Source organism: Sebastes umbrosus, chromosome 1, assembly GCF_015220745.1.
Source record: "Sebastes umbrosus isolate fSebUmb1 chromosome 1, fSebUmb1.pri, whole genome shotgun sequence".
NCBI classification, from domain to species: domain Eukaryota; kingdom Metazoa; phylum Chordata; class Actinopteri; order Perciformes; family Sebastidae; genus Sebastes; species Sebastes umbrosus.
Window position 1 is genome coordinate 13,259,177 of NC_051269.1, and position 24,930 is coordinate 13,284,106.

Consider the following 24,930-nt stretch of genomic DNA (forward strand, 5'->3'; position numbering starts at 1 on the left):
TTACACTCAGTCTCAGTCTTTTAGCACGGTAGCCTCCAAGGTCATATCTAAGACCCATTTTACAAGATCCTTGTTTAAAAACGAGTCAGCTGGAAAGATTAAGAAGTCAAACGGAAATGGAGTTTTCAACTAACTCATGGAGCTATTGTTGGCTTAATTAGCTCGCTAGCTACAGCTGATAAAATCTTCCAAGGACAATTAATTCAGAAAAATCAATAGTTGCCAGCAAGAAACAAGAAGCCCGCTTTTGTCTACTTCTGTCTGAGATCAAGAACACTTTGATTCAGTTTCCAGTTCCTTTACACGTTTGGTCCTGTTTTTATCATTCAAGGCACAAGTTAACTTGAACAGATAACAGCTGCTGCAATAACAGGCAGATAACTTCCATTCATTGAAAACATAATGTTTAGCCCTCATTGCTTTTTAGTTGTATTTCATTATAAACTGCTACTATTTACCTTTTTTGATTCTCAGCAAAGATCTACGGTGACTGCAATGAATTTGCAGCTTGTGCATCTAGGCCCTGCTCCCCCAGTGCAGCTGAGAGAGAAGACGATGAGAGCTGTTACAGGGAGGCAGATTGATAGGAAGTGAGAGGGAGGCAAAGGACTGAAGACACTGAGATAAAAGAAAGTAGAAGTCAGTGATCTGGGTTTTTCAATGCCCTATGAATACAGTAATTCCCTCTATTCAGAGCCAATTGAGACCACATTTGGAGAGTCTGTGAGGATGAATAATGGCTGAGCACTGATTTTACCCTGAACAATACCAAGATCATATTTCAAATGACAGGACGAGGAATCACAGGAATCCTCGTCTGTGCATTGTGCTGAATATCTTACAGCTCAGTCCTGCCTCGGTCCACCCAATAACAAGGTGCTGGGAAATTTTTCTTTAACCTTTATTTCTGCCAGAGTTTACTATGTGTGAATTCCCTTTTTCTTATTCATGGCGTTGACTGGTGCAAACACATTGTTCTTGTGTAGGTCACAGGGCAACTCTGATAGCACAACTATTACAAAACTACCAGTGATTTTCTCACAAGGAAATCAGGGTTAGGAGATAAAGGCTTTATGCCTCTGTATTTCCTTTTAAGCACATTTTGAACTATAAACCTTTTTTCTACCTCAATTAGTTAGGAGTTTGGTTATTCCACGATAAGAGTTCCCAAGGTCAAATCTGCTTCAAGCTATAAAACCTGAACAATAGCGGTAACTCCTCCAACCATCTTAATTCCCCTCCACTGAAATTCAAATGTGAAAGAACAGTGGGCATACATGGACAAAATCCAACAAAATGCATAATATCACCACTGAGACAACACCACTTTCATGTTCAGTGTGGGGTACTGGGCTCAAAAAACACACATGACATTGTTTTATCAGTTTGATAAAAAAAAGTTTGTTTATGACCTTTCCTAATTTTATGAAATTTGCTTAAAAACATGATTTAGAAATGATGCATATGTCAAAAGTCCTCTACAGAAGATGGCACATTAGTTCTGTTGGGGGTCTCAGAGACTCCAGCTGTAAAATATGGGTAAATACAATGGATGTCCATATGCTCTATATCTGTGATTGGTGTTAACAGAAGTTTTTAGACGGCACTATCCCTCCCAAATTTCACACAGGTCCATTTAGATTAGTTATCGGAGTTTGTTCATAAGAGGCCTAACAGGGAGTTACACCAAATATAAGAAACGCCCCTATGTATGATAACAAACATTTCTTCGTGTATAAATTACTTTTTGACAAACAAAAGAAATATAGAGTCAAAGTGAAATGGGAACTTACAGGTTCTGTTCCAAAAGTAAGAAAACCTCATTCGGTGGTGCACCTGTAGCTCAAACATCCTCGAACCGCAAGGTTAGAGGTTAGATTCCCGGCTCCTTCTGTCCGTTTGACGAAGCGCTTCACAGCAGCCCACTGCTCCTAAATGCTTAGGATGGGTTAAATGCAGAGGTCAAATATTATGTACGTACCTGTATGTATATAATGATTCTAATAAAGTTTAAGTTCAAAATCCCATTGACATTTGACACAATAACGTAAATAACATTCATATGTCTCTGGATAAGGACCAGGAAGAGCACCGGGCTTTGAAGCAAATTTTACATAATGGCCAAACGGTGGTACTACAACTTCTGTGTCTGTCACGTGATGCTATTAGGCCCAGAAAGACTTTTTCCCATAGACTTACATTGGGAAAGAGACGTCTGTAACACAGTGGATCATTTTTTTTAGGTAAATCAACTACCCAGTACAAACACTCTAATATCCTTATTTAAATCATTAGGTCCTAAAAGTTGTAAAATGCACTAATAGCTGAATCCAGAGTTATTTCCCTTCTTCCGTTCATGTGAATGAGACCCAGACCGAGGTTGGAGCGAGGGCTGGGAGGCGGAGTTAAAGGAAACGCTAGTGCGCCTGCTCTATTGGCCCAATGGATGCCGAAGATCGCCGGAAGATCCGAGTACTTTGTCACTCGGTATGTGCCACTGAGCAATTCTTATAGGAATGAATGGGAGCCCACCTACAACGCTGTATCCAGTTCTCTTTATACATCCATGACAAAGATGGCAGTTTTTTGAGAAACAATTTATGTTGTTTATTTAATATTTTAACAAACACCATTTCCTGTAAACCTCAGGAGCCTTTTTGCCATTTCTTTCAGAAAGACAGATGAAAGAAATGCAGAAGGTGACATTGCACTGAGTTGCAGAAGCTAGTGGAACAGAGGTTAGCCTGGACGTGACAACGGGATTTTGGCTCTCTATTTATATATATGCATAACCCATGTCACATATAAAAGATGAAATATTTCCTTACTTGGTGTAACAACCAGGTTTTATGGTCGTACTTTGTTGCCTTCATCTAATGTACAAGCTCAGTTTGTGGCAAAGGAAGGGTTACCACTTCAGTGCTTTTCTACATATTGGGTTTTTATTGAGGTCAGAAGAGAATCAAAATATTTGAGGGAAATTAATTGGTTGATTTTGCAATTATTATTCTTTTTTTTTGCACTGACAGAATTGGGGTCTGTGGGGCCCCAAACAAGTAGCCAATGCCAACTAAACACAAGTGGCAAATGTGAAACAGGACTTTGTCTGTGCTGTCTCTTGGCCTGACCTACATTTTCCATTCAAGGGTATTTTGTCTGCTGCCCCCACACAAGAACATCAGGCATGCACGGCTTTTCCTGCCCACCCATCACTTTTAGAAGGCTGTTTTTGTTCGTTGTTGTGAGAAGTGGCAGAACTGCATTTTAAACGGACTGTGGGTAGAAAGGCAGGCGCGCTGGTTTGAGTGGTGAGCCTGTCCAGTAAGCGGTGGTATTTGTGTGAGCGAAGGATCAGGGAGTTTGCTCTGCTGCCGGCTGAGGAGAATAACAATGACTCTGGGCATAATCAGTTCTACACAGCCATGGCTCGTTGAGCTTTAATGTGGGTCGGGAGGAGGGTTTTCTGGAATGGCAACAAAACATACGCACAAGGCTAAAATATTAGTACATGGATTTATAGTATACACAAGAGTCTTAAATACAACTTGATTTTATATATCTGTTTTTAAAACCTGAGGCTTCACAGTGCTTCACAGAAATATACAGAACAAATCAAATACGGTGAAACAGAAACTGACAAAAACAAAACTTCAGCAGGAAAAATCAATAAAAACAGAACTTACAGTTTGATATGATTTAATACTTTCCATAGATAGAAACTTTGATTTTGATACAGCTACAAAGTTTATATCTCTGCAAAAAACTACTTTGATTGTGAAACAGCCACATAGCAGACTTTGCTCAGGGGACCTTTCAACTTATGGTGTTGTATAGAGCCTTCTAAACTTTCAGACCCTTTATTTAAAGGACCAGTGTGTAACTTTTAGGGGAATCTATTGGCAGAAATGGAATATAGTATTAATAAAAGTATGTTTTCTTTTGTGTGTAATCATCTGAAAATAAGAATCGTGTTTTCGTTACCTTAGAATGAGCCGTTCATATCTACATAGAGCGGGTCCTCTCCACGCTGTCCGCCCTGTTGCACCGCCATGTTTCTACAGTACTCCAGAACGAACATAAAGTCTTCACAGATTAACTTTTCTTGCTTGGGCTGGAGTCGATAACGTTACTCGTTCCCGTCACCGCTGCTCGCTCTCTCTTGCTTCACCACTCACTTCCCACGTACACACACACTCTACGCACTGGCTCTGCTCCAACTGGCTCTAGATAGGGCCGTTCACATTTTGCCATTGGCTACTGTAGCTCTCCATCACGCTTGGCACACGGGAGAGGATTCAGTTAGTTGCAATCTCCTCACCTCACCGCTAGATATTGCCAGATCCTACACACTGGACCTTTAAAGCAATATGGAAACTTGGTGTGGGTCTGACGTCTGATCCTGGACGATGATAAAGATGTCAGACTGCTGTGGTTTAATAATCAATCACTTACTCATTACAGTCACTAATTTCAGCAAGATGTTTATGCAAAATAATTATAAGTTCACATTCCTCAAAGATACTTTTAGCTGTAAATATTATCAGAGTATAAAGCATGGTTCAAATGACTGTGTTGCATTCAGGTGTTGTATATCCATACCGTCTAAATCAGTTTGCTGCAATTCACACCTGCCATCACAATGTAACTCAAAGGCAATTTGAGTGATTACTTATGATTTTATTTTGTCTCTCCAGTAGGATTTTGATTCATGTGTGGAAAAAGTGTGACCTCTGCTGCACCGATAATAAATGTTACACTCCAACACACAGACAGAGAAGACAGTGGTGGATCTTGGTTTCTCGTTCTAGGTATTTGTTGGCCAAGCTAAATCAACTGTATGTCGAAGAATTGTTCATTTTTTTTGCCCAGATGCCGCCAATACACTGGGGATGCAGGTGCAAAATATAGCTTGAGCAATTGAGCATTGGATTGCTATCCAATGACACAAGACACAATTTCGTGCAAGGATAGCTCTACCTGTTCCTGTGTTTATGTCAGCCTGAACACAGACATTACTGTGAGAACATATTAATATTAGCGACGGATACAGAAAAGAAGGTATAGCAGCGATACAGAAAGGTCACACTGTGGTCGACATGAGTCTCTCGGAAAAGTGTAAAAAGCAGTAAAACATCTCTGCCTGCTTGGTAAGGAAAAGAAAAGTCACTCAATGCCTCTTCCTATTCACACAGCCTTCCTGTACTCTGTGGCTGTGATTTGAAAGGTAATGAAGATGAAGCCTCTTAAAATTTGAATACCCAATTAGGCTGTGCTACTGAGATCCTACTGACTGCTCACTTTTCATTCTTGCGCCTGATTTCTGCAGCAACATCTGTATTCTTTATTGAACAGAGTCTAAAGAGATGTTTTGTGCTTCTAACCGTTTTGTGTTATTTAATAATTTCCTCACGCATTTTGTTGAGCACAGCAAAGCCTCAAAGTCAAACCTGCATGAAGGGATCCAAGGGCAACGATTCACTTTCTGATTCTCCTCTGTTACTTTTCTTTTACCTTTTAACTTTGAATGCACCCGCATTAAAAAGCAGTCTTCGCGTTTTGTTTTCCATTGTAGACTCACAGCACAGCTTAAAACTTTGATCTTTAGTTTCTCATCTCGATGGAAAAGAGTTTAACTACTAGCTGATTTAAACTGTCTCATAAAATGCAGTGGGATGCTGCACTGTGTGCAGGCTGAGGTTATATGGCTGACTGGAGAAGACTACACAGCTTTGTAAGTGCACAAGCAGCATTTAGAAAAGACACATGGAGGACTGGGGCTCGTATGCCTTCTAGCATTAGTCAGCATACCTGTCAGCTATGTGTGAGGAGTGCATTAGTGTGTGTGTGTGTGTGTGTGTGTGTGTGTGAGTGTAATTGACTTCTCTATTTCAATTCCTATATCACAGCCTTTTAGTTTTATGGAGCGATAAAATGGAAAAGTAATCACCTGATCCCGGAGGCGACTGAAAATTAATTGCTGTGCTTTCACCCCCAAAAAAATCTTTGGTCGCAAAGTTTTGGAGACGTAGATGCAGAACTGATTTCATTTGATGTTTGCAGAACCATGACGTGCATATTTCACTGTAAAACTATCCATCAGCCCTGGGATAGAAAATACATTTTAGATCGTGGTGGCAACAGTTAAAGTCCGTAAAAGAAGCAGTTGTGCTCAAGGGTAGCGCTTGGACTGATAACGTCTGGTGTGGAATTGTACCTAAATTTAGAGGAAAGTATATTCTGGATCATTTTACAAATCTAGTAGTTGCACTTTTGTGGAAAATTTATATCAGTAGACATATTTTTGGATAATTCTTATAGCCAACACAGGGCATACAGTGCAGTGGGGGGGTTTTGGGATGGAGACCCAAATACATTTTTCAGTTGCATAGGTGCAAAATAGATTTTAATTTGCTGTTGTTGCCCACAGTTAAGAGGGTTGCCATTCATTTTCTCCCTTATTATTTTCACCTCCCTTCTCCCTATTTCCATTAGAGTTAAGTTGACAGTCAAATGAATACCTTTCTAGTGGTTTCAGCATGCATCAGTTTCATTGGCAATCCTGGCAGCCTATTTTTACCTGAACTTTCTTAATTGAAACTAAGGAAATCAGCTGATAACTTCCATCAAAAAACAGTTTGCATCACCCAACATGTTCTTATAGATGGATACTAATAGTATATGTCCACAGGATCCGACCTTTCAACGCTTCCCATTGATTGTCTATGTAAGCAGCCTGGCAATGCATTCTGATAGCGTGACGGCGCAATTTGAGAGATGGGGCATCCTCATTTGCATAAAGTTGATGTCCAGGCTACTTCATTAAACTTTCCAAATTAGCCGCCATGTTGGTTCTGGTTTGACTGCTGTGAGCAGCCCACGAGGGAAAGTGTTCGTCCAATCAGGTGTCTAGCAGCAGCACATCAAGCGTCCAATGCTGGGAAGCGAGGCGATCCCTCGCATCCAAAACGCGCCTGTGGGCACGTACCATAATAGATACTTGGGCCTGTTCGCAGTTGAAAATAGCAATGGTTGTAACTCTAGCTTTTATATCCACATGCAGAGCTTTCTAACAGTTATACTGTAGGTTTGGACTCTCTACTGCACAGTTCAGTGTAATGTGCGTGTTCTTTGAAGTATCATCCCAGAATGGTCCATCGCTGCCACACTCCACTAATCGTGAGCCAAGAAGCAAGTAGGTGGTGGCAGGCGGCCCTGCTGATCTCACTGCACTGTGAGATCCAGCATTGCTCTCCACCAGCTCAGGCATCTTCAGAGACATCCAAACCAAAAATATGGATCAAACAGGCTGTGTCATGGGCTGCCAGCATCATGCGAGAAACTGGATGCTGAGTTGGCCATGTGGCTGGTACAGAGGGAGCAGCGCTAGACTCTCCCTGATTGGCTGAGTAATGAGAATGTGCCAATTTGAGTGCACTGCTTATCATTTTGATTGGTTGAGCCAATAAAACCCGTCAGAGGTCAAAGCCTGTGTGAAATTACAGCCTGGAAGTGCTTGAGATTTATCAGTCAGTATTTCAGTATTTCACTTCAAACTTAAAGATGTTCAAGAGCAATCATTTAAGGGTGTTAAGATGATGTTTAGCTTCAAAAAGCTTCATAATGTGCTTTACTGAAACTGTTTTACTTTTTCAGATCAGAAGACGCAGACCCACACCTGCCACTTTAGTGGCATCCAGTGATCAGTCATCACCTGGTAAGGCACTGAAATGCAAACACACACACATACAGGCTATTTTTCTTACTTGTGAGGTCATTGTATTGATTTTCATTCATTATCTCGAGGCTCACCCTATACTTCATTGATAATAGAGCGCAGCATTGAGGTTCCAGAAGTGAAAATCCATGTTTGATTTTGATTTGATTATTAGCCATAATGTCGTAACCATCCAAGGTAGACGTACCACAAGCTATAAGATTGTGAAACGATGGTAAGTGCTCTTGTAGAAGCCACAAGTCTGTGAATCAACTTGTTTTAAGAAAAACATGTTTTATTTATTTATATCATTGAGAAGTACTACACTACCCATAATCCTTAGTGTAACAGCGACGTCTTTGACTGGTGGAGCTTGCTGTTACCATGGAAATGTGTACCACACCCACGAGCGGCTAGTGAGGGTACTAATGAGCCAAGATATGATCCAGGAAGTCCAGTTTCAGTAACAGTAAAATAATCACTTTGGCAACTATATTGTGATGATTGACATGTAAACAGTAGCATTCACATTACAAAGGAGTCTGTCAGGAATGTGTGGTAGCATGTATTTGATCAGCCATCACAGCATCTTGTCGGATGATGTGTTGCAGTCAGCTAGGTTCAACTACTTTGCTGGTGCCTTCTGCGTTTGCACCGTTGTTGCTTCGAAGGCGTGAACCAAGTCATGTTCTCACGCAGGGCGAAAGTATATCTGAACGTGGCCTTAGCTAAACATAATTGAAAATGAAAGAAATGATTACCCAAACTGACAGTTGTAAACAGATCGCATTCCTGGTTCATCTTAACCGACTGTGCATGCAACAACAGTTTTCCAGGGCAGTGAGATATCATTAACAACATTTCTCGCCCATTTTCGGTTTTACCTCGAAATAGATAGATAGGTTTGGATTATCTGGCTGAACTGTTGGCTTGTTACAGTACAAACTCTCTGTTCATCTGACTGCTTAGGTTTCCTGCCCCGTCTGACCTGTCTACATTCCCAAATGTCAGCAATTACTTTGGTAGGGGTGGGAATCACCAGAGGCCCCACGATACGATATTATCACGATACAATATTATCACGATACAATATTATCACGATACGATCTTATTGCAATTTTAAACATTTAGCGATGGCAGACTATTGCGATAAGATATATTGTGATTTATTACATTTTCTCAACTGCAAATTATGAAGTTTGTCAACATCTGTTTTATCTAATAAGATGCAGTTTTCACTCTGTTCATCTCAGAGTTTCATTCACATATCTTGAGGTGAGAGGTCTAGGGACCCTTTTGAAAAAGGCCATGCCAGCTAAAATCTAGCATAAATTTAGAGTGTTATTTAGCGTCCTTGGTAACAAGTTATTAAGACATGGTTGGATTCTTCGAATAGCTTTGAATAATTCTCACCGAAGCTTTGAAGCCCAAAAAAATTGTATTTGGGACAGCCCTAGTTACGTATGAGGTTAATAATTGACATCTGTGTATTGATATAATATTGTTACACAAAATATCGCGATATTATGCTGTATCGATTTTTTTCACCCACCCCATAATGGTGAATGCAGTTGTATCATAATCAATATAAATGATTGCCGACACTACAACAATTAGACCTAAATTGTAATACACCATAATTATCCTTTAACCATAACCGCTACATGCTCAGCTCAACTAACCTGCAACCCAATGAACACTTAAATAAATGCTTAACGTTGTGGGTAACGTTTATGTCCCCAGATGGATGATGAGTCCCCATAATGTGATTAATGCGGTTACATATGCCAGCACAATAATAAGTTACCATCGCCACAATATGTTTCACAATATGTTTCACAGTACTCCAGACATTTCCATTTCTTATTTTGATTGCTGGGATGCAGCATCTCAAGTCTATTATGCACCAGATGAATCTTCCTGCTGCATTAGAGCAACAAAAACAGCCGTGAGTGTGTGTGTCCTCTCATGGGATCTTAATGATCAAACACTACAGCGCCCCTCTAGAGAGTTATACAGTATCTTCTATGAGTCATCCAGCAGCTCCCTGCATCCCTCCCTGCCTCTGCTGTACTTTGGTGTATGAGTGTGTAATGTGACCCAAATTAAAAGATGATCAGCTGGGAATGAAGGGCGGCGAGTGTAATTTTCTCCAGGTGAGGAAACGGAGGGTGGTATTCTCTGTTTTGTATGAATAAATGAAGAGTTGATGCGTCATTGAGGATGCCAGCAGAGACTGCCATTGTGATATTGTTTAATTCGCAGCATTTCATCTCTGAGAGTTGAGCGTTTTTATCTTGAAAACAACAGTCTTTCTAATTGGATCTGATTAAAAATTGGTGTCTTCTTTGGCTGTGATCTATTTGCTTAATGTGTGTCTCTGCGTGTGTGTGTGTGTGTGTGTGATTACACGTGTCTGTGTTTGATTCAGTAATTAGACACTGAGCATGTGGAGTGTCTCTGAGTCAACCTTGATCTCTGAATGAAAGTGCAGAGAAAACCCTCAACAATCCTCCCTGCTTAGTAGATCAGAGGCGAGAAGAGAGAGAGAAGAGACTTGTGAGGAGATCAAGTAGAGAAATCATATGTGAAGTAAATCATGTTCATCATATTCATTTTACATGAGTTTTAAACTATGTTAGTTTTTTGGTTGTATTGTGCTCTGCCTCCATGAAAATTAACATTAAAAAAAATCTACCTAACATAAAAAAAGGTTCTTTGAACTGAATTAAGATTTGATTGTCAGTTAAAGCAGGGGTTCTCAACCTTTTGCAACTGAAGGCACACTTGTGATTGTCAAAATATTTCCGAGGACCACCTTCCCAAATAAATGAGTAAAAAACCTAACATGTTTATACAACAAATAATAAACTGGGCTGTAGATATGTGTTGTGCCACTGTCAGCTGTAATGACCAAAATACATATTCTGCTTACCCTCAGTGAGACACTTGGGCTTGCCTCTGGGAAATAATGAGATCAAGTCGTGGTGGGATGGGTGAGAGGCTGACAAGCAGAGTAGCATTCAAGGTTGCTTTCAGTTTGTTCCTTGCCTTTGATTTTGTGACAGTCACAATGGAAAACCCTGACTCACATAAATAGGTGGTGGTGAAAGGCAACAGAAATTTGATTGCCCGTTTTGACAGAGAGGGATATTGACTGGCAGCTCCTTTAGGTTTTACCTGTTCACTTTGCTAAATAACAATAAAAAAATAATCTAGTACCACTGTCTCCGCGGCACACTAGATGGCGCTCTGCGGCACACCGGTGTGCCGCGGCACACTGGTTGAGAACCCCTGAGTTAAAGGGACTGTTTGTAACTTCTTACACGTATAAATGTACCGGGTTGGTGTCCCATGTGCGCTGGCATATGCGCGCTTGCGTGTGTCTACGCTGTTCAGACAAGACCCCAACAACAACTACACGGAAACACCAAAACCTCAAAGTTATATCTAGTGAAGCCGGTCTTGCAAAACAGTGTGGGCCGCGGTCGTAGTACGCGGGGGAGTCCGTAGGCTTTGGTCTCCAGGGCCGGAGTCTCTGCTTCACGCTGCCCCGTTGCTGCCCCGCTGCTGCCCCTTGCCTTCACTCAAATTGCTCCACCTCACGTGCATGCGCGCTCACTCCACACTGCAGGAGACTTCGTAGCTCTGAGAATATCTAGTAAATGTACAGTGGACGTTTGTGAAGAAATAAATGCTGCAGCTCCTCCAGACCAACAGATGTTTCCCGTGTCTTGAGAAGTGACGGGGCTCAGCAGCGAGAAACGTTATCATCCCGGATGCTGAAGCAGGAAAAGCCAACACTAGGATCAGCATTGATTCATAGAGAGACCTTCGTCTGGTCAGCTAACATTACTGCCAAGCAGGTGAAATGTAGAGTGATATCGTGGTTTTAGCTGACATGTGTCGCCTCACTGTTTGAGCGATGCTAGCTCATGTATATTTAGAGCGAGCAAGCGCGAGCCCGACGCTGACTTTCGTTGACTTAACGGCCACAGGTGTCGCTGTTAACAAGCATTTCTGAAAGTTACAAACAGTCCGTTTAATGATCCATGGCTGAACAGTGAGGAAGAGGGTGAAGATGTCTTTGGATAAAAGCAATGCCTGCAATATTTTAGGAAAAATGTCATAAGATAATCCTTCAACAAACATCTCTTTTGTTACATGTCATTGTACAGGGCGACCAAACTAGTTTCACCTCTGGAATTTAAGAAAATCTATCTAATCTTATCTATTGCCTGAGTATTGTTGGCTATCTTGCCCTCATCATGGTGTTGTCAATGTTTGGAAAGTAAAACATGTATATTAGAAAATAGTTGTGAGACTTGTTTAATTTTGATGGACTTGTATTTAATCTCACTCTGTGTGTGAGAATGAGAAATGATGAGAAAGACAGCCATGCATTGAAAAAGTTCAAGAGAGGAATTAAAAAAAGAAAACTTCAAACATCAAATCAGACACAAGCAGAGATCGACATAGTTACAGTTGTGAGTGTGTGAGAAGGAGGCTATGCCAGAGAGGAGGGGGATGGGGAGGAATAGATATGATGATGACGATGATGATGATGATGATGATGAGGGAGAGGAGCTGTGCTGGTGCAGTAATGGCGTGCCCCACATCAGACAGAGCCCTGCATTATTTAATGCTCTGCAGATTGCTCTGCCCTGTGCTCTGTGAACCCCAACAACACATCAGAGGAACAGACGAAGATGTTCAGATAACTGATGCAGGCCGTGGGCTAAATAATGAGGAAGCAGAAGAGCGCCTAATTTGATCTTCCCTGAAGAGGAGGATTCATGTCTTTATTGGTTCCTGGAGAGAGACAAAGAGATACCTTTAGTGGGATTAAATAAAGCTTAACAAAAACAGTATTTAAATGTATTATAGGACATAAAACTTGGAAGAACGTCTTCTTTAGTAACTACTATTTTGGTATTTTGTGTTTCCTGATGAGCAACAGCAGTGCACTGCTATATTCCCTTTGGAAAGGGGAGAAAATAACCGCAAATGCCACATACTGTATGATGATCATGTTAAGTAGTGCTCTTTAAATGAGATACTTCATCTCTACAAGCACCAGCAGCAGCTGGTCTGTGGTGGAGTGAGTGATGCCAACTGAAACCCTAACAAGCAAGCAAGATGAATTGATTAATTTTACCTTCAAACACACACATAGAGTATAAGGAAAATAAGGACTGGTGCACACTGGGTATTGACGACAACTAAAATGGCCCAGGACATCACTTTGTACACTATACAGTACCTTTCAAATTAAAATGGATTAAGAATTTATAATGATTAAAAAATGGTGCCTTCAAATGGGGTCGTGTTTACCGTGTTCATCAGAGGAGTCCATATGAACGTTCAGTGCAATGTTTCTGAAAGCTCAGAGTTCATGAGTTGTGACGTGTTTCTTGATGTTGTCAGAAATTGCGGAGGCCATGGAAGTTTATCTTTCGGTGCATAATAAGTTAATATATTGTAAATTTAGTCGTATATTGTTTTTCTTTGTAATTTTATATATAATGTTGATATTCCCAACGGCCTCATCTTTTTCCTCTGTCATTATGCCTTTGCATTTCCTGCATTATGTTACCCACCTGCTAGCTTTCTAAATTGTTAGCCTCTGTGGCTTCTAGACGGCAACAGTAACATTAATATTGCCGTTGCTTAGCAGCGGTGTTCTTAACCACTTGAACGCCAAGCATATTGTGTACACGACTTCCCACTTTGTAAACACAAGCTCACAAGTTTCATTTGAAGGCACAAATAGTGTCACTCTTCCATTCACTGCCATTGATGGAACCTTTCAACATATGCACGTTTACAACATTATATCTTAAACCACCTTTAAATATTGCGTGCATGTTGCTCATATGAGCATCACTGTTTATACCTGTTCTTCTTCACTGCCATGCAAACTGCCTACTCCTTCTTCACCTTCCCTTTCTTCAATTTACAGATTATCCAATTATTTTGACGCTGTAGCACCGCCCAGCGAGCCCTGCTGCCACTACTAGCTTTTTGTAAGCAAACTTCTCCTCAAGACAATTTGAACTTGTGCTATATCAGGCCACTTTAATCTTTGTTGACAAAATTATCCTGACAACAGTGTTCTTGTAATTGAGGTTCATTGATTTTACGCAACTTCCTGCTTTCTCTGGACCACAAAATCAATCAAATTTAAAAATTGTGTGCAGAATTTGCCCCTTTTTTTGTTTTTAAAAACATGTTTTTCTGTCTCAAGCGTTATCTCACTTGGTACAGCCATGCACTTTGTTGATCGAGCAATGTAAGTTCCAGTCCAGTTCCAGTTTGGGATATTCATGAGCTATAATCTTAAACTGTGAGCAATCATGCTTGTTGTTTCTCCAGTAAATGTAGCTTTTCTTGTGCCAATATGCGCTCTTCAAGCAGCAGCTGCAGCTTGTCAGCTCTCAGGAAAACACATTCTCTAGTTAAATTAACAGGCAGTAACATCATTAGCATTTTTAATTCTTTACGCTTGTTGAGAAGATGATATCAGCGTTTGAATACAGTTATTGACTGGTTTGTTTAAACTCAAACAAATAGGAGATGAGGAGGAAGAATGTTGTCTTTGAAATCAAAAGAAATGAGACACATTATTTGTGCAAAAAGGGAGAAGGACTTTACCTCCTCCATATTCATTGTCCTTTGCATAGCAACAGTAAACAACTGCAAAAAAGATTTAAGAAAATGTAAACTTTTAAATGTATGACTGTGTAGACTTATATTACTTTTTCGTTTTAAGACAGTGCAAGCGTTTTCTTGATTTGCTCATTTTTCTTCATCAATTGCAGTACCGAAAATATAAATCGACACCAGCTACAGTAGGCAGCTAAATTAGAGCTGCTTGGCTGAATAAAGTGGAGTCAGAAAGCTGTCTCTGTTCTCGTCTGGCTTTGTGTCAGACAGCCAGTCAGCTGGGAGTTGCAGTGATAGACTCATCACTGCCGGAACGGCCTTTTTTATTGGCATTTTCTCTCATTCTGCAGCACAGATGGGCTCGATAAACAGAGAAAACATCTCAATAACAGCAGAATGAAAGCCATATTTCATGTTTGTTGACCCAAATGATATTTCAAACATGTCGTCTACTATTACTACTACTACTACTACTACTATCAATAATAAGCATGATATCTAACAGCTGCTCACTGTTCTAATATTTGAAGTCTTCAGCTGCAGTACATTGATCCTATGCACCGATTTTAAACATAAAATGAAAACCTGAGAAGACACCTGCTACGTTTGGAGCTCCAATTTCTCTCCATCTCTGGTGCACAAACATCTAATTATCATCTCTGAAATTGCAGAATGTTACAGCACAACTACTTATCTTTATCTTTAATTACAGTATCTACTTTGACTCTCTGCAGTTGTTAAATTGTTAGAGCTACTTAAGATGCAATAATTCTGCAGTTAAAACTGCCACCATCTCTATAGGGGAACAGTTTTTGTTATTTATATCTTAATTATTTTAGATTTCTTTTCTGTCTTTAAAGATTCTAAATACAGAATTTAGAGCATTTTGATTGTCTCTGCGCAGCTCTCAACATGGCCACAGCCGAGTCGGCGGCTCGCAGCTAATGGTGCTAACAACTCTAACAGTGAAAAGCAATGGCAACATGTTTACCTGAGGGTGAACCGGAGAGTGATTGCTACGCATCCGCAATGACGCCGTTGATTGGGGCGGCATTCTCTGCTGTAACCGCTGTATGAGAGCAGTGAAGAGCAGCGGCCGTGAGCTAGCCAGTGGGGCATGCTCACATTCACTAAAAGCACTTGTGACCGGCCCGGCTATGTAAACAAAGCACAGAGAAGCTCTTATTAAAACACACAGAGGGAGGGTGACTTCATTCTCTGCTCAGGTAGTTATTACTCCTCTATTTCTTTACATAACAAATAGTTATTTGCTGCTTTATTAATGCTCTGAAAATCGAATAGAACCTTTAATGGCCGGAACAGACAGGGCATGTGAGCAGTCCTTGATGGCTGCCTCGTGAACTACTGCGTGTCTCTCGCGTGTGGTGTCCACACTGGCAGCGTTTCTGCTGCAGCGCTGCTACTGCCAGCCCTTTCTTTCTACATAGAGTTTGCCTTTCATAATGGCCATTTTATTTCAATATTAATGTCATTTATATTTATTTTAGACAGAAAAAGGTTGAGATGCGTATGCTCATTTGTAAATAATAGTAATAATCCACAATTTAAACTTGGTACTTTATTCATTCATGGAGCCTTGCAAGTCACTGCATTTTCTACAACACTGTCCTGTTAATATTTCAGAATAAAAGCCTAAAAATAAGGTTAAAAGCAAGACCTTAAATCTCTAGAAGAGACGCAGCTGACGCACAGCTGACGCACAGCTGACGCACAGCTGACGCGGTACCTGAGCCATGCTACTCTGACCTGTTAACATGGGTACCAAAATAAAAAACAACAGGTTCAGCAGCCGCCACGCACTCCTGACGTTCCCAGTGTGGCCCAGCCGGAAGTTACAATAAAGATAATGAGGATAAAACTTTAAAAAAGCTACAAAAACAGCTTAAACAGCAACAAAATCATGTGTAAATGTCAAAAAAAGATTATAGCAATGACGAAAGGATGTAGGCTGAAATCAGAGCTTATTACGCCTACACTGATCACAAAAAAGGTGTAATATACAGTATGTCGAGACATCCCTCCAGCCATCCTCAAGCTTGTTCCAGAGGTTCACCCCTTTATAGAAATACATTTCTTTTTTGGATGTTTTGAACATACATATTCCTTTAAGACAGTGGTTCCCAAACTGGAGAGCAGGACCCCTAAGGGGGCGAGGGTTAATATTAATGATGCATGGTTCCTTACTGGCCTCGGGGGCCCTGCTGAAAAGGTTTGGGCGCCACTGCTTTAAGATGATATTTGCGGTCTCGTTTTGCAAACATGTTTACAACTTTTTTATGGCTGCACAAAATGTTTACATTGTTTATTACATTTTTGCACAGGTGGGATGAATCTCTAATTTCAGACTGATATAGTTTGACAGCTGTCTGTCAAATACTAGTTCATAAATCTGAAGCTTTACTCTGTAACTTGAAGGACGGTCTAAGACCGGCCCATTTCCTGCGATTGATTTGAAAGAAAATCCATAATGGTTGTATGAACCGTCTCAAACTCCTGGGAGATGCTAAAAATACGATTCAGTTTCAAGCAGCGCTGTAAACACGCACAGCGTAAAGATGAATCCCTCTTGAAATGAAATTTAATGGCTTTTGTGTCAGGTTTTTATACACCACTGGGTTTGTGTCTGGTGCCGAGAGAAATAGCGAGAGAGAATAAAGAAACAAGCACATCACTGGCATTTTGAACAGCCTAGTGCATACTTTTAAGTAGGAATAATATATGCACATGCGCTCACACACGCACACAGAAACACACACACAGACACACACAGTGCCTTTCTAGTGCCTAGGGATGCATAGGTTGCCAAGCAACAAGGTGGTGTCCTAGAAAAAAGTTCCAAGGCTGGAACCACAGAGTTGGCTGTGGGATCAACGAACTCACTATTGATCACAGTTAATGGTTTCACTGTACTCCACTCAACAGATTTTTTGTTTCTATTTCAGTCCTTTCATGTAGTGACCACAGAGTCAGGTTTCACTTATTGACTACAGATGATAAATCTTTATCCAGTGGGAGTCACATGAGTGTAGTATTCATAGACTGTACATAAGAAGTGGGTGTAGTCACTGTGGCGTCACCCATTGGTTCGTGGGCTGCCGTTTTGAGGCCTCAAGTTCGGCATTTTGGCCGTCGCCATCTTGGTTATTTGCAACCAGAAGTAACACGAGAGTGTGGAGCTAAGTACAACTAACTGAATTAAACATTTTTAGGCGACCAAAAAGGTTATAATTAACTTTCAATAACTGAAAACACACTGTGAAAGGGTTAAAGTTGTAAAACTAAAACACGGACAGGACATCACAAGGTAGCCACGCCCTAAAGCATACCCTGCTTCCTGGTCTATTTGACTCTAAATGGGACCATAATTTACTAAATGAACATCATGCTGTATCGAAAGTAGACTTGAAACTCTAGCGATTGAGACCATAAACTCATGTTTACAATGTTTACTGAGGTATTCACGAGTCACTTTCTCATAGACTTCTATACAATCAGACTTCTTTTTGCAACCAGAGGAGTCGCCCCCTGCTGGCTGTTAGAAAGAATGCAAGTTTAAGGCACTTCTGCGTTGGCTTCACTTTTCAGACCCGGAGTTGCTCCGTGGTTGTATCACGTTGGAGTTTCCTTTTTCACCAAAACAAATATATTCTCTACAGCTATGTGTATGCACACATTGCAGCTACTTTTACTGTAGTATTATCCACTCAGTTGCCAGTTTATTAGGTACACCTAGCTTCATGAAGGTTATAATGTTTGATATTTGTTGAAGCTGTTTTAGAGAGGTGTTGATTCAAATCTATGATGGTGTTTGTGGTGCTGTTGAACTGCATTATACAGATAGGTGTTTCTGTTATTTAACCTGCTCTCATTGAAATAAACTGGATGGACAAAATATTAGAAACATGACATGAAGGTAGGATTTATTGCAGGACTGTTGTATTTAGAGACATTTATTATCAGAAAGATAAACCCCTGAGATGAACCATCTCATATTTCACTGTAGACTGCATTAGTTTTAGCTACATGTACCTAAAACACTGCCAACTGATTGTAAATCCACTCAGCTGCTGACTACACTTGAGTATGCTACACACTTACTTCACTTAAGGGGTTTTGGATCAACAGTGTTTTACTGTTTATTTACTGTATATCATCAGCAGTTGGCTGCATGCGGGGGTCTATTAGGATGAAGATGAGAGTGGATAAGCATCCCCTTTGTTTGCAAAAAAATCATGCAGTGTGTCTGTTTTTATTCATAGATGAGAGTGGAGAACAAAAAAATTAAATAAGTCCGCCCACCATGCTTGATACAAAATGGAGCAAACACTTATTGCATTGGCTTGTAGTGTGTCAGATAACCATCTGGCCGGAGGTCACCTTATATCCACTCTGCTGTCTGGAGACACAGCAGCAGTCCAGCTACAGGACACTGATTGTGCTATTAGGAACAATATCAAGACTGCACAATGTTTGCCTGTTCATTCTGTATCTGCTTTAAACCCCTTATTGTCATTGTTTTATTGTGTGCACTACTTAACTGATTATTTGTTCATTTGCTTTCTTGCAGAAATAGATGAAGATCGTCTCCCGAACCAGTTGTACAAGGTAATCTAATTCATACATTTTATCGAAATAAGATTACAGAAATAGAATGATGTGAATTCTGTTTTTCTTTTTTAAAGCAGCTCCATCTGTATTAAATTATCTCCTCAATCTTAGTGCTCTCTGCCCAGCTGATATGAAACATTGATGTTTTACAGGCAGCCTTGCTGAACTCCCCTCGACAACGGCGAAAAGGACAAAAGGGAACACCTACAATGAAAGGTAGAGTTTGTTATAGTTATATGTGTGCTTTTGGCATTTTAAGTGTTAGATCACGCTGCTGGTGAAACAACAGTAGAAGTCGCAATTTTTCACTGCTTTCTATAATGGCATCTGACAACTGACATCTCCAATTTGTTCAGTTATTCTTTGAACTGAAACTCAGTCTAATGATCAGGTTAATTGAAATGAAAATATACTTACATTAAAAACTTCACCTGCAATGAGTATCGTGACAAAGGTACAAAGGCTAAAAGTAAGGCCCCGTCTTGTAATTGGTACCATCTAATAACTTACAAAGCCAAATTTACTCTCTTCCTATTGCTCACATGACAGAGGTCTGGAGAAGATGAAATACAAAAAGTAGGTTAGAAAACAGTGGTGATGTTGTAGGCAGTTGTCATTATTCATATCAGTCAGATTTGAAGGTGAAGTCGGGTACAGGTGTTCATAGCTGTAGGGACAAAAATGAGATGACATTCAGTACAATTTCTGAGCAAGTCAAACCAAACTAATATGATCGCCTACCTGTGTGAAATGTAGCCACAAGAGTTATGTCAAATCAAATGTATGGCCCAGCGGATGGGAAGAAGACCAAAAGTTATAACAATAATCCCATTGTTCATAATCCAACTATGGGAATATCAAAAGTCCAATAATAATACATTTACCAATATGTATGTAATGAAGTTTATAGGATGTAACACATGCATGTCCATCAATATGTACATTTAAGTGTAAACAGTCTCTTTACAGTTAAAGCAGCAATAGGTAATATGATTAAAAAGAGTCATTTTTATAAAACGGTCACTATATCCTGACAGTAGTGCATGAGACAGATAATCTGAAAAAAGTCATGTGCCTCTGTGTCCTCCGGTGTCCTCCGGTGTCCTCCGGTGCTCCTAACGGCATCTGCAAGATTTCACAGACCGGAGAACAACCAATCAGAGCGGTCTCTGAGCAGCTGTTAATCACTCGCGAACTCCGATCAAACGGTCAAACTAGGCAGCAATGATCAAATATCAATCAATATTTTCTTACTCTAATGTCTATTTCTCTCCTCAAATGTTTTCAGAAACATCTTGTAGTGTACTGTTTATGTAGTTGTAAAATGAGAAAGTTTGTGACCCGGCAGCCATGCTGAGATCTGTTGAGGAAATACCAAACACCGCCCACCAGCCGGAGCAAACTTTCTAAACAAAATCTGTTTCAATACACATATTTCGGTGTCATTACTATTTTAAGACAAACTTAAAAAAATGCCAACCTGTCCTTTTAATGGGACAAAGCTATTAGTATGTCTGATACAGAATGTCAGATGTCAGGTAACATGAACTTACTTGGTGAAATAGCTGAGCTAATGATAGAAGTTTGGACTAACTTGAGTGTACTATTTCAACCTCGGAGCCAAGTGAGGACTCATTATCCCATTTTTTTTTTAGCAGAATTTCTCTCAATTTCCATTTTTTTTTGTTGCTAAAAAGAGGGTCTGAGTGAGATTAGGGCATTTGTATTCCTGCACCACCTAAAAGTCTGAAGAACAAACGTTGCTGCACACACAGAGTCCGAGAAATTTTCCAGCACCTGATTATTTCTGTCGGCTGTTTTTACCACTGCAATGCGAATATTATATGTGTCAATATCCAATTAAACACAAAGACAGTATGTAATAATTTATGTAGTACGACAGAGCATAACAACAAAAGAAAAGCAAGGGGAACAATAATGAGAAGGTAAGTGAAATTTGGTGCTCTAGGATGTTTATTCTTCAATTAGTTTCATAGCTAAACAGCTCCAAGTGTGATGAGTCACTTCCTGGAGGAAACCCAGGCGGTAATCGGTCGGCTTTAGTTTCCCACTACAGGGAGATTAAGAGTGATATAACTGTGGATGAAGGAGGTCGAAGAAGGCGATTAAACTAATCATCTCCCAACTCTAATGTGTCTTTACTTGCCCCCTCACTCCAAACTCGGCTGGATGTTAATTAAATCTTGCTAGTTTATTAAATATGCTTAACCTACAATATTCTTTTGAAGTGCCGGATTTCTCGTTGAGTCTCCACCTTCATCTCTCTTTCCTGTGTATACTGTTCTTTCCTCCCATTGGCTCCCTTCATCTCACTCCACTTTCCTTTCTTGCTCGTCCTCCTTCTTCCAAAATGTCCCCAGTGAATTTCTACTTTTTACTTTCCACTATTTCTTCCAATTCAATCCATTCCCCTCTCGTCTTCCCTCTCCTTCCCCTGTTCACTCTTCCCTCTTGACCAACTTTTTCTCTCTCTTATCTCCACCTCCCTCCTCCCAGAGCTGCAGTTCATGGTAGAGCACCACCTGTACAGGCAGAGCCAGGGAGCCGGAGACGATTGCTCCTCAGAGAGCTGCCTGTCGGACCGGCCCAGCCCCGACTCTGTTCCCGCCGGGGAGGAGCTCCCACACGACGACGACGCCACTGCAGAGGCCTTCGAGAAACTGCGCTGCCAAATGGAGGGTATGTTTGGAGAGTGTGAAGAATAAGATTTTATTTGCATGCTTACTGTATTGCAACTGCCTATTCAGCAACACAAACTACTGTACTGACTTAGGCACAAACAGGAGTACTTCAACACTTGTAAATGTGTGGAGTTGTATGAAGTTTTCATGTTTATGTTCATGTGTTTTTATGCCTCCACGCCGGCGACAACTGTGGACGGAGGCATTATGCTTTTGGGTTGTCTGTCCATTTTCGTGAACACGTTATCTCAGGAACACCTGGAGGGAATTTCTTCAAATTTGGAATAGACGTCCACTTGGAATCAAGGATAAACTGTTTAGATTTTGGTGGTCAAAGGTCACTGTGACCTCACGTTCGTCCCATTCTCGTGATATCTCAGGAAGGGCTGGAGCAAATTTCTCCAAATTCAGCATAATCATCCACTTGGATTCAAGGATAACCTGATTCAATTTTGGTTTTCAAAGGTCAAGGTCACTCTGACCTTGCAGAACACATTTTTGGCCATAACTCAAGAATTTTTATCTTAATTATGACAATTTCACAGAAATGTCTGACAGCGTAAAATTATGTATTGATGACATTTTGGACAGACATGGATGTAAATTGCAACTTGACTGGTTGGCGGAGGCATACAACCGCAAGTCGGTGATTCTAGTTCCTCTTGACAATCTAAACTGATCATAGGTATGAAGTAGAGTGAGTATTTGTCAATTTGGACCTATAAAAGTATAAGTATAAAATAGAAAATAGAAACATTCAAGTAAAGTAAAAGTGAAAGTAAAAATTTTCCTCACTGTAAGCATAGTGCTTCTGCATTTCCGTCAGTGTCGGCTTGTAATATGAATAAAGAACGTGAATGATTGTATGAAGAAGACCAAAAGGGAGTCTCTCAAAATATGTCAAGTGCTGGAAAAGGTAGAAAAAGAATGAGAGGATGGACACAAGTGTGTATGAGGATGCTAGAGCGGAGGAAGGACAGATGAGACAGATAAGGAGGTCACTGCTGTGGCCTCTGAAAAATGGATGGTGTGGTTCCATGAGGAGTACAGATGAAGGGACAAGAAGAGACAGAGAATATATGGAGGAATAATATTAAGGGAGGGAAGAAGCCAACTACAGCTTATTAATATTAAGGAAGGGTGTAGAATTGGGAGAAAATGTGAGCAGTAAAGTAAAGCAGAAAATGAGGCAGAAAGCAGGAAAAATGTCTGGAAGGGATGAATGTAAAATGCATAATAGGGTTTTGGAGTGAGAGGGGAATTAAAAGAAGTGAAACAAAAGGATTGAGAAAAAGAGGAAATGGAAAGGAACAATTTTGCTCACAATTTAAAAATGTTTCTCACGTACAAAAATGAAGTGTAAAAATGACAATGCCAGTGTTACGTGTGTTTGTGTGTTTTTACACTTTTTGTCCGGATTAAACAAATGAGCTGTAACATTATAAGTTTCAGAGGAGCTGGTAGGTGGATTTTGTTATCTTCGGACAGAGCCAGGCTAGCTGTTTCCACTCTTTATGCGAAGCTATAAGCTAACCGGCAGTAGCTTTATATTTAGCGTACAGACATGAGAGTAGTATCGACCTTCTCATCTGACCGTCTGCAATGCATAATTAAATTATTCCTTAAATGAAAACACCAGCATGGTTCAAAGTGCCATCTTGGCAGACACGGTTTCCTTTCTGTGCCAAATACTTTAACAGCTGATGAGAAAAAAACAGAGAATCAGCTTTTCAGCTCGGGCCAAGTACTTCACTTTAATAGCAGGTGAGTAGATGGTCACAGAGCGCAGCACATACTATACACACATCCAGTAATCACTCAGCACTAATGCACCACGAGGGCTGTGCTTTTCTGAAGGGCCAAAATTCAAATTTTGCTAATGTTATCTCTTTTCACTGTAATTCACTGGGACACACGACAAAAACACATACTCCACTGTAATGAGATGACTGCTTTTTATGGATTGCTCACATGTTCTTGAGGAGCTGCTAATTAAGTTGTCAGTACAGATAAAAGGAGCAAAGTGGGAGCTGGGGGAAACAAATCGATGACAATTAACACCAGTTCAGTCAAGGGTGGCTTCACTTGAAGATCAGCCTTATGAATTCACTCAGCGTGACTAAAACACATGCAACTGTTAAATGTCAGGTGACATTGATTGATGAGACGAGGTGGTGAAGTTTTTTTATCCACTCTGCTGTATATGTATGGAAAGGGTATTTTTTCATCTCAACCTCTATTTGTCTCTGTGCCCCCTACAGAGTTCTCCAGGGAGAGTCTATTAGAAGCTGCCGGTGGACTCGAGTGCCCCCCCCTCTCCAAGGATGAAGAGGATTGTTCCAGCGTTGCCAACGTAGCAGATCCCTCCTCGCAACAAAACAACGCACAACCAGGTAGAGTCAAAAGTGCCCCGTTTACACAGGAATCCTTTCCCTCGGGGGACTCTTCATCATGCGTTCACTAGGCAGGGTTTATTTAGATACCTTAACAGTTCAACAGGCTTGGCTTGGTGTCATGTAATCATGGCTCCTCAACAAACATCTGTGAAGTGGCTTTGATCCGCACTTCACATAGCGCTGCTGTGGCAGAAATACCCTGGGAGGCAGCTCGTACGGAAGTGGAAAAATGGGTTTGTGGGGCTGATCTGAGACTGTGGGTGTTCTGTCATTACTGTAGATGTTATTTGTTTGTTTGGTTCTTCATTTCTGTGTTTATTTCTCTCTACCTTGATCTATGTGGACCTATTAATCAAGAATATATATATATATATATATAACACGTAATAGTAGCTATAAACCTTCATTATGCATTATGATGTCTTACTGTGTGCTCAAACAGAACACAGTCAATGGAAAGACGAGACTGAACGCACAAATTGACCCAAAGTCACGTCCGAGCAAGTTAAAAATGTGAGACGTCTTCTATCTGGTGGATCGTGTCATCGCATCCTCTCTGTTAGTCTTTAATTTTTTTTTATTTCAGCTCATTAACTGAATCAGGATCTTCAGTATCTGGATCAAGTAGCTTGAAAAAAATAGGGTTTGCCAAATTTGGTAGACTACAGCTGTTATTTCAATGTGTCAGATAAATATTTAATGAACATTTAAGTAAATATAAGTATCGGATCGGACTTCGAAGGACCTGGATCAGGATCAGGGCCAAAAAGTCAGCAACTTCAACTGATGTTTGAATGTTTCCAGCTGACTTATTTTTAGATTT

At 40.5% G+C, this 24,930-nt stretch overlaps 1 protein-coding gene across 2 annotated transcripts in view; it reads left to right on the forward strand.

Moving 5' to 3' along the window:
• Nucleotides 1-24,930, forward strand: part of LOC119494499 (protein phosphatase 1 regulatory subunit 1A-like) — a 35,064-nt gene that overhangs the window by 8,294 nt on the left and 1,840 nt on the right. For both annotated transcript variants that reach the window (XM_037780423.1, XM_037780432.1), the window contains exons 3-7: nt 7,654-7,714; nt 18,969-19,006; nt 19,162-19,225; nt 21,527-21,709; nt 23,973-24,104. In XM_037780423.1, the coding sequence (XP_037636351.1) occupies nt 7,654-7,714; nt 18,969-19,006; nt 19,162-19,225; nt 21,527-21,709; nt 23,973-24,104 (478 nt within the window). The remainder of the gene's footprint in view (nt 1-7,653; nt 7,715-18,968; nt 19,007-19,161; nt 19,226-21,526; nt 21,710-23,972; nt 24,105-24,930) is intronic.